This window comes from Pristiophorus japonicus, chromosome 15, assembly GCF_044704955.1.
Source record: "Pristiophorus japonicus isolate sPriJap1 chromosome 15, sPriJap1.hap1, whole genome shotgun sequence".
Classification (NCBI taxonomy): Eukaryota; Metazoa; Chordata; class Chondrichthyes; family Pristiophoridae; genus Pristiophorus; species Pristiophorus japonicus.
Window position 1 is genome coordinate 145,867,773 of NC_091991.1, and position 11,016 is coordinate 145,878,788.

The following is an 11,016-nucleotide window of genomic DNA, read 5'->3' on the forward strand; positions in this document are numbered from 1 at the left end:
TCCTTCCGTTAGTTGTTTAATTGTCCACCACCATTCACGATTGGATGTGGCAGGACTGGAGGTTTGATCCGATTCGTTGATTGGGTTCACTTGGCTCTGTCTATAATAGCATGCTGCTTCTGCTATTTATCATGCCTGTAGTCCTGTGTTGTTAGCTTCATCAGGTTGGCACCTCATTTTTAGCTACTGCTCCCGACAGGCATTTCTACACTCCTCATTGAACCAGGGTTGGTCCCTTGGCTTTATGGTAATTGTAGAGTGCAGGATATGCCAGGCCATGAGGTCGCAGATTGTGGTGGGATATAATGCTGCTGCTGCTGCTTACAGCCAACAGCGCCTCATAGACGCCCAGTTTTGAGCTGTTAGATCTGTTCTGAATCTATCCCATTTAGCACGATTGTAGTGCTACAAAACACAACGGAGGGTGTCTTCAGTGTGAAGCCGAGCCTTCATCTCCACAAGGCCAGTGTGGTGATCACTCCTACCAATAGTCAGATGCACCTGCGACAGGTTGACTGGCGTGGATGAAGTCAGGTAGGTTTTCTCACCACCTGCCACATGCCCAGGCTGGCAGCTATGTCCTTCAGGACTCAGTCAGCAGTGCCGCTACCGAGCCACTCTTAATGAATATTGAAGTTTCCCTACCCAGAGTAGATTTTGTGCTCTTGCTACCCTCAGTACCTCCATGTGTGTACAACATGGAGGAGTACTGATTCATCAGCTGAGGGAGGGTGGTAGGTGGTAATCAGCAGGAGGTTTCCTTGCCTATGTTTAACCTGATGCCATGAGACATCATGGGGTCCAGAGTCAATGTTGAGGACTTCTCGGGTCACTCCCTCCCGCCTGTATACCACTATGCTGCCACCTCTAGTGGCTCTGTCCTGCTGATGAGATAGGACATACCCAGGGATTGTGATAGAGTCCTCTGGGATGTTGGCTGCAAGGTATGATTCTGCAAGCATTACTAGATCAGGCTGTTGTTGACTAGTCAGTAGGACAGCTCCCCCAATTTTGGCACAAGTCCCCAGATGCTAGCTTTTTATTCAATTAACTGAATTCAAATTCACAAACTGCCCTAGTGGGATTTTCACTCACGTCTCTGGATTACTAGTCCAGTAACAACCACCGCACCCGAATATTGGACGACACAATTATTTTGGCATTTGATGTACTATACAAAAATGGTGAACAAGCCCACAAGGAAAGTTTATTTCTCCATTATAATGAATCGAGATGAGGAGTGCATACAGAATATAAGTTTTTAGGCAAGAAACTGGCTTCTCGCATCAAAGTAGACTTAAGCAATCACTATTGTAATTAAAGGCTTAATACATCATGTAGATCAGGAAGATCAGAGGTTCAAACCCTAACCTGGGCATTACAACAGGGGCTATGGAACTAGAGTTAGTAATCTGGACTGGAAGTGCACACATATGTTGGGCGAGGACAGGAATGAATTGGATGCAACATCTTGGTGGTGAACAGCCTGCTGACATGCACCATTAAGTGTCATACATAAATCACAGCCACTAGAGGAGATACTAATGAGCACCTAGCAATCATGAAACAGTACTAATACCAGTAGTATAGGAGAGTGGAGCAAAATTGAAGAATAGTCTCAATTACATGCATCATGGGCCCAGCAACTGAGGCAGAACAGGATTGGCAACAATTCTACAAATCAATCTAAAGAAAAATCTAGAAATAATTAATATTTCATTTTTTTTTTTTAAATCAGACGCTGTCTGCTTAGAATTTTTCTATATATCCCAATTAATATTGGTCATGAAATCTTTTGTTTTACCCTCAAAGCCTTCAATTTGCTTGTTGCAGAGCAACAGAATGAAGATTTGTCCTTGAATATTATAAAAGATATTCATGAATACTGCTTCTGGTCACTTGGTGATATACCGCTAAAACCACAGTGGAGCAGTTATTCAACCCGATTGACACCCTCCCATGGCTGGGTTAATGGAAATTGCAGAAAAAATTGAAAGTCCTAAAGTTACAGTACACTGATGATTGAGCTTCCTTTCCTTCCTCCTCACCCGCCAACCCCCTCCCCTCCCCTCCCTGCCAGTATCCCATTAATTTGAAAAATTTTGCATTTAAATCAAGAACTAGAGTAATCGGAGAGCGAATAATCGAGGGCAGTGTACTTTCCGTTGGCATACTTTGCACCATGAGTAGAATACTATTGGGAACTTCAAGGAAGGCTATATTACCAGCACTTCTTTCATTTTGTAAAAGAAAATGACGATTTATGTTCCACGTACAATTAATTACTTTGAAGTGCTGTGACTTATTTAAGCAAATACAGCTGTTATTTTGCACAAGCAGAATTTCACAAATGCCGCAACAAGATAAATTACATGTTAAAATCAGTTTTTGGTGATTGCGGCTGAAGGAGGAATTTTGGCCAGGACACTGGGGATAAAACGCCTTGTTCTTCAATATATCTCATTCAAAGTAATGTAGCTCAGTACTGCAGAAGAAGATCAGCCTAGATTATGTGTTCAAGCCCTGGTGTGGGGCTTGAACTTGCAACCTTTCACAGAATCACACAGCACAGGAGGCGGCCGTGGGACCATTGTGCCTGTGCCATCTCTTTTAAAGAGCTAGCCAATTAGTTCCACTCACCTGCTCTTTCCCCATAATCCTGAAAATTATCCTATTTAAGTACATATCCAATTCCCTCTTAGAAAAAAAAAGTTACTAGTGGAATCTGCTTCTATCCTATCACCTGTTCGAGTAGTGCATTCCAGATCATAACTCGCTGTGTAAAAACATTTCTCCTCCTGTCTCCTCTGGTTCTTTTGTCAATTACCTTAATTCTGTGTCCTCTGGTTACTGACACTCCTACCAGTGGAAACAATTTCTATCAAAACCCTTTTGACTCAGGCGACAGGGTTACCAATTGAGCAAAGCCAACTATACTGAAAATATCAACTTCCCACACCTCTGAATAAAGTGAACACCTTCACCGAGCTATTCCGGGACACACGATTTTAAACCACTTTTTGTCCTCTACTTCAGTCGCTTGATGCAGTAGTTTCACGCCTTAAGTTGCACTTTAAGTCAAGAATGTGATGCGGGATTTGTTAAACCACATTACTATACGTGTGTCAGCCATGGCTCAGTTGGTAGCACTCTTGCCGGAGTCAAGAAGGTTGTGGGTTCAATTCCCACGAGACCAGAGTACAAAAGTCTAGACTGGCACGAGGAGTACTGCACTGTGAGGCGCTGTCTTTCACATGAGATGTTCAACCAAGGCCCCATCTGTCCTCACAGGTGGACCTAAAAGATCTCATTGCTATTCAAAGAGCAGGGGAGTTCTCCCCAGTGTCCTGGCTAATATTAATCCCTCAGCAGATTATCTGGTCATTATCACATTGCTGTTTGCGGGAACTTGCTGTGCACAAATTGGCTGCTGTGGTTCTACATTACAACAGTGACTGCACTTCAAAAAGTACATAATTGGCTGTAAAGTGCTTTGGGACATCTAGAGGCCGTGAAAGGCACTATATAAATGCAAGTTCTTTCTTTCATATAGTTAGCACATATTGGCACTACTTAAATATGGTAGGTGTTACATTTTGAGGCTTTATATTGTTGATCACATTACAAGTGACTACACTCCAAAAAGTACTTCACTGGGTGTAAAGCACTTTGAGACGTCCAGTGATCGTGAAAGGTGCTATATAAATGCAAGTCTTTCTTTTATCTGTCTTGCTGTATTATTAGTGTCAAGTAGATTCAGGAACCAAAGAGTGTAACAAAAACTAAGTGAATTAAAGCACAAAATGGCTGGAGTGATATGGATTTGGTTCATGTATTCATTTGTTTTAGTTACTGTCCACCAATAACATTTACATACTTCAAATACATTTAACAGAAACAAGAATGAGCTTTACTGCAGTTCGAACATGTAACTGACTTGAAGTCAGAAATGCAATAAAAGTCTAAGCTGTTAAATACTTCACAAATACTGTATGCACTCTAATTTCAAAATTACACTGGGGGGGGAACAAACTCCCTAAAAAAAAATGAAAAATCACTCTTTGAAAATAAGTCTTTTTTTGCGAGCTATACTTTATAAATCCAGTGAAAATTGAGCTTGAATGAGATTCTTGGTTACAGATCCCTGCAGGATACAGTATGATGATTCGGCTTAGAAGAATCAACACTCAGTTTCTGTTCACCAATCACATCTGCATGGACACAGATGATAAAAGATGACACACGCACATTAAGATTGTTTAATTACTGAATGTTATGAAGTGATGCAATTCAAAACACAGCTCAATTTATGATAATTAATACAGAAAACCCAGAATGTTAACTATCATTGCAGAATTTGTTTATTCCAATTCTTCACGAGTTAAATTAATTGTTTAAACAAAAATAAGCTAGGCATATCCAATTGATTTCCACCCTTCCTCTCCTGACCAAGTAGATTTTTCACCTATTAGAAGCAGAAGTACAATTCAACCCCAGCTCTTTCTTCATTCAAGGAGAGGGCAGCATTAACAGAAGCCTGGAAGTATGTACACAGCCAAGAAATAAGGGAGGTGTGCAATAAAGGTACAGCAGTAATTACGGGCAACTTTAATCTACATATCGATTGGACTAACCTAACTGGTAGCAATGCAGTGGAGGAGGATTTCCTGGAGTGTATTAGGGATGGTTTTTTAAACCAATATGGTCGAGGAACCAACCAGAGAGCTGACCATCCTAGATGGGTGATGTGTAATGAGAAAGGACTAATTAGCAATCTTGTTGTGCGAGGCCCCTTGGGGAAGAGTGACCATAATATGGTAGAATTCCTTATTAAGATGGAGTGTGACACAGTTAATTCAGAAACTAGGGTCCTGAACTTAAGGAAAGGTAACTTTGATGGTATGAGGCGTGAACTGGCTAGAATAGACTGTCAAAGGATACGTAAAGGGTTGACGGTGGATAAGCAATGGCAAACATTTAAAGATCACATGGATGAACTTCAGCAATTGTACATCTCTGTCTGGAGTAAAAATAAATCTGGGAAGGTGGCTCAACCATGGCTAACAAGGGAAATTAAGGATAGTGTTAAAGCCAAGGAAGAGGCATATAAATTGGCTAAAAAAAGCATCAAACCTGAGGACTAGGTGAAATTTAGAATTCAACAGAGGAGGACAAAGGGTTTAATTAAGAGGGGGAAAATAGAGTACGAGAGGAAGCTAGCAGGGAACATAAGACTCTGGATCAGTTCCTATCGAGTGGAGGGTAGCCAATGTAACCCCACTTTTTAAAAAAAGGAGGGAGAGAAAACAGGGAATTATAGACCGGTCAGCCCGACATCAGTAGTGGGTAAAATGATGGAATCAATTATTAAGGATGTCATAGCAGCGCATTTGGAAAGAGGTGACATGATAGGTCCAAGTCAGCATGGATTTGTGAAAGGGAAATCATGCTTGACAAATCTTCTGGAATTTTTTGAGGATGTTTCCAGTAGACTGGACAAGGGAGAACCAGTTGATGTGGTATATTTGGACTTTCAGAAGGCTTTCGACAAGGTCCCACAAGAGATTAATGTGCAAAGTTAAAGCACATGGGATTGGGGGTAGTGTGCAGACATGGATTGAGAACTGGTTGTCAGACAGGAAGCAAAGAGTAGGAGTAAATGGGTACTTTTCAGAATGGCAGGCAGTGACTAGTGGGGTACCGCAAGGTTCTGTGCTAGGGTCCCAGCTGTTTACACTGTACATTAATGATTTGGATGAGGGGATTAAATGTAGTATCTCCAAATTTGCAGATGACACTAAGTTGGGTGGCAGTGTGAGCTGTGAGGAGGATGCTATGAGGCTGCAGAGCGGCTTGGATAGGTTAGGTGAGTGGGCAAATGCATGGCAGATGAAGTATAATGTGGATAAATGTGAGGTTATTCACTTTGGTGGTAAAAACAGAGAGACAGACTATTATCTGAATGGTGACAGATTAGGAAAAGGGGAGGTGCAACGAGACCTGGGTGTCATGGTACATCAGTTATTGAAGGTTGGCATGCAGATACAGCAGGCGGTTAAGAAAGCAAATGGCATGTTGGCCTTCATAGCGAGGGGATTTGAGTACAGGGGCAGGGAGGTGTTGCTACAGTTGTACAGGGCCTTGGTGAGGCCACACCTGGAGTATTGTGTACAGTTTTGGTCTCCTAACCTGAGGAAGGACATTCTTGCTATTGAGGGAGTGCAGCAAAGGTTCACCTGACTGATTCCCAGGATGGCGGGACTGACCTATCAAGAAAGACTGGATCAACTGGGCTTGTATTCACTGGAGTTCAGAAGAGTGAGGGGACCGCATAGAAACATTTAAAATTCTGATGGGTTTAGACAGGTTAGATGCAGGAAGAATGTTCCCAATGTTGGGGAAGTCCAGAACCAGGGATCACAGTCTAAGGATAAGGGGTAAGCCATTTAGGACCGAGATGAGGAGAAACTTCTTCACCCAGAGAGTGGTGAACCTGTGGAATTCTCTACCATAGAAAGTTGTTGAGGCCAATTCACTAAATATATTCAAAAAGGAGTTAGATGAAGTCCTTACTACTAGGGGGATCAAGGGGTATGGTGAGAAAGCAGGAATGGGGTACTGAAGTTGCATGTTCAGCCATGAACTCATTGAATGGCGGTGCAGGCTAGAAGGGCCGAATGGCTTACTCCTGCACCTATTTTCTATGTTTCGATAAAAACTGACTGCAAAAGCTTCTATAAATGTGAAGAGAAAAAGATTAGTAAAGACAACTGTAGGTCCCTTGGTGTCAGATTCAGGTGAATTTATAATGGGGAACAAAAAAATGGCAGACCAATTGAACCAACACTTCGGTTCTGTCTTCACAAAGGAAGGTTACACAAATAACCTTCCGAATGTACTAGGGGACAGTGGGTCTAGTGAGGAGGAGGAACTGAAGGATATCCTTATTAGGCAGGAAATTGATGGGATTGAAGGCCGATAAATCCCCGGGGCCCGACAGTCTGCATCTCAGAGTACTTAAGGAAGTGGCCCTAGAAATATTGGTGATCATTTTCCCAACAGTCTATCGACTCTGGATCAGTTCCCATGGACAGGAGGGTAGCTAATGTAACACCACTTTTTAAAAAAGGAGGGAAGAGAGAAAATGGGTAATTATAGACCAGTTAGCCTGACATCAGTAGTGGGGAAAATGTTGGAATCAATCATTAAGGATGAAATAGCAGCACATTTGGAAAGCAGTGACAGGATCGGACCAAGTCAGCATGGATTTATGAAAGGGAAATCATGCTTGACAAATCTTCTGGAATTTTTTGAGGATGTAACTAGCAGAGTGGACAAGGGAGAACCAGTGGATGTGATGTATTTGGACTTTCAAAAGGGTTTTGACAAGGTCCCACACAAGAGATTGGTGTGCAAAATCAAAGCGCATGGTATTGGGGGTAATGTACTGATGTGGATAGAGAACTGGTTGGCAGACAGGAAGCAGAGAGTCGGGATAAACGCGTCCTTTTCAGAATGGCAAGCAGTGACTAGTGGAGTGCTGCAGGCCTCAGTGCTGGGACCCCAGCTCTTTACAATATACATTAACGATTTAGATGAAGGAATTGAGTGTAATATCTCCAAGTTTGCAGATGACATTAAACTGGGTGGCGATGTGAGCTGTGAGGAGGACGCTAAGAGGCTGCAGGGTGACTTGGACAGGTTTGGTGAGTGGGCAAATACATGGCAGATGCAGTATAATGTGGATAAATATGAGGTTATCAATTTTGGGGGCAAAAACACAAAGGCAGAATATTACCTGAATGGCAGCAGATTAGAAAAAGGGGAGGTGCAACGAGACCTGGGTGTCATCAATCACTGCGTGGGCATGCAGGTACAGCAGGCAGTGAAGGCAGCAAATGGTATGTTGGCCTTCATAGCTAGTGGATTTGAATATAGGAGCAGGGAGGTCTTACTGCAGTTGTACAGGACCTTAGCGAGGCCTCACCTGGAATATTCTGTTCAGTTTTGGTCTCCTAATCTGAGGAACGACAGTCTTGCTATTGAGGGGGTGCAGCGAAGGTTCACCAGACTGATCCCAGGGATGGCTGGATTGTCATACGAGGAGAGACTGGATCAACTGGGCCTTTATTCACTGGAGTTTAGAAGGATGAGGGGGAATCTCAAAAAAACGTATAAGATTCGGACTGGATTTGATAGGTTAGATGCGGGAAGAATGCTCCCGATGTTGGGGAAGTCCAGAACCAGGGGACATAGCCTTAGGATAAGGGGTAGGCCATTTATGACTGAGATGAGGAGAAACTTCTTCAGGTGAGAGAGTTGTTAACCTGTGGAATTCCCTGCCGCAGAGAGTTGTTGATGCCAGTTCATTGAATATAATTTAAGAGGGAGTTAGATATGACCCTTACGGCTGAGGAGATCAAGGGGTATGGAGAAAAAGCAGGAAAGGGGTACTGAAGGAATGATCAGCCATGATCTTATTGAATGGCGGTGCAGGCTCGAAGGGCCGAATGGCCTACTCCTGCACTTATTTTCTATGTTTCTACTCAATCAGCAACTGCCAGCTGCTCTACTACTACAGGTACATAATTCAATGACAAACCTGTCAACATCATCTTGTGAGCTCACATTCAATTGGTGGAGACTCTTTCTATACCCAAACAAAGATAGATTCAGAGTGTGCTAACCCAATGCTCGAACCAGATCAAAATGTAACACCCAGCAACAAAGGGGACAATGGTACTGCAAATAAAGTTTTTTTAAATGCATCTGGCAAAAATATGACATCACTTCCAAATTATTGCTCAAAAACGCTGTTGTGGCTTCAAATCACTCAAGTGTTCTTGCATTTATATTTCCTTCACACTACAAGTGCATGTGTGCCTTTGGGAAAAATACTTCAGAATTCAAAAGTTTTCTAAATAATTTGTTTGGCCTTTCAAGGAGTGCTGGATCTCCAATGGAGGGAAGCAGATATTCAGCCTGTGTACAACAAGTGTATAATTTCATAAAGAACTAACATTCTTCCCTGCAGATTGCTCCATAAATAGAAAAAAGTGACACAATGGATTTAGGAGGTCAAAACTTCAAGTAAAGTAGCTTACAAGCAAGTACCCTACCATGCCCTAAATTGAGTGAATTATGCAGACGCTGGAGTGATTACTTTTTCATAATAAGTTAAATGGCAAGTATCTGCAAAAATAAGAGTGTGCATGTATGAATAAGAGTATGAGAATAGGAGAGCAAGTGTGTGAATAAGTATATGAATGAGAGAGAGAGAGAGAGAGCGCGCGAGATTGAGATTAGGAGACAGAGAGAGAGAGAGATTGAGATTCGGAGAGAGAGAGAGAGAGAGAGAGATTAGGAGACTGAGAGCGAATGAGTGTAATTAGGAGAGTGAGAGTTTGTGCGTAATATAGTTCAGGATCCGGAATATTAGGGTCCTTCATTGAAACACCTGTGAACTCATCCCTTTTCGGCGTGGAAGCAAATCATCCTCATTTCGAGGGACTGCCCATGATGATGGTGTGTGTGATTAGGAGTGTGTGTGTGTGTGTGGGGTGGGGGGAGATTAGGAGAGTGAGAGTGAGTGCGTGTTTATGAGAGAGAGAGAGTGTGTGTGTGTGTGTGTGTGTGTTTAGGAGAGTGAGTTTGCTGCCTGTCCTGGCCAACACTCCCTTACCTGAGTGCAAACCTGAGGGTGAGCAGGGTACAGATGACAGCTATGGCTCCGCACACAAACTCGGGTCTCCTCGCCATCTGAGCCACCGCATTACTGGCACACACGCACTGCCGCTTCAGCTCTCTCTGTAGCCTCAGCATCCCTTTATAGCGGGGCGGGGGAGGGGGAGGGGAGCTCTCGGCGCCTTCTCACTCGCTCAGGCCCCGACTCTCGACCGCCGCCGTCCCTCGGGCTCGCGGTCAGGCGAACCCTGCTCCGCCACGTACTCGCCAACGCTTCCGCTCCGTAACCAGGACACCGCGCGCGCGCCCGCGCTCTCCAGCTCACTCGCTCGCGCGCCCCGCAAGGCAACCTGGGAAATGGAGGAGTCGGCTCCGGGGGAGCGGGGGGCGGAGCGGATCGATCAGACAATGAGGTCCCGTGACAGCCGCCTCCGGGTCCTTGTGCTAGTCGGCGTCAAGGTCAGGCGCAAGCTAGCAATTATTTACACATCACATCACATGTGTCAACCTAGAAAACGAGAATTGACTATAGAACTTATGCCAGGTGAAGTTAGTGCAAAAAAAGTTAAAGAGTTGCATCTGTATAGCATCTTTCGCCACCTTAGGACGTCCTCAAAATGCTTTACAGCTAATCAAGTACGTTTTGAAGTGTAGTCACTGTTGCAGGAAACACCGCAGCCAGTTTGCGTTAAGCAAGGTCCCACAAACAGCAATGTGTTAATGACCAGGTAATCCGTTTTTTTTTTTTAAAAGGTGTTGGCAGAGGGATAAATATTGGCCAAGACACCAGGGCAAATCCCCCTGCTCTTCTTCAAAATTGTGCCCCGAGATCTTTTACATCCATCTGAGAGGGCAGACAGGAACAAAGTTTAACATCTCATCCAAAAGACCTCCGCCAGCACTCCCTCAGTATTGCATTCAAATCTCTGGAATGGGATTTAAACTCACTGTCTTCTGACTCAGAGGCAAGGCTCCCACTGAGTCACAACTAACAAAATTAAGCTTCTGATTTACTTTATGTCTTCAATCACATTTTTTGTGCAGTGCACAAAAGTACAGTTTACATCAGTGTTGATTGGTAATTGCTCAAAGTGGAATGGGAGTGCTGAACGTATAAGAATGATCTAGTGTGCAGGTGAAGTATAGGCTTGCCTATTTACAGCATTTAATCACTCCTGCCTTCCACCCTATCACAGACCATCACTTTTGTTCTTTCCTCTTCTTGCTCCACCCCTTTCCTGCCTCTGGACCTGGTTAAAACCCGTTACATCTCTAACATTTTCTGGTGTTGACGAATGGTCACAGACCTGAAACATTTACTCTTTCTCTCCA

The 11,016-nt window shown here is 43.6% G+C and overlaps 1 protein-coding gene across 6 annotated transcripts in view; it reads right to left on the bottom strand.

Moving 5' to 3' along the window:
• The window catches only part of txndc11 (thioredoxin domain containing 11), a 104,194-nt gene extending 94,207 nt beyond the window's left edge, over window positions 1–9,987 (bottom strand). For all 6 annotated transcript variants that reach the window (XM_070901053.1, XM_070901052.1, XM_070901051.1 and 3 more), the window contains exon 1: window positions 9,683–9,987. In XM_070901053.1, the coding sequence (XP_070757154.1) occupies window positions 9,683–9,822 (140 nt within the window). In that variant the 5' untranslated portion in view covers window positions 9,823–9,987. The remainder of the gene's footprint in view (window positions 1–9,682) is intronic.
• Window positions 9,988–11,016: the final 1,029 nt, after the last annotated feature.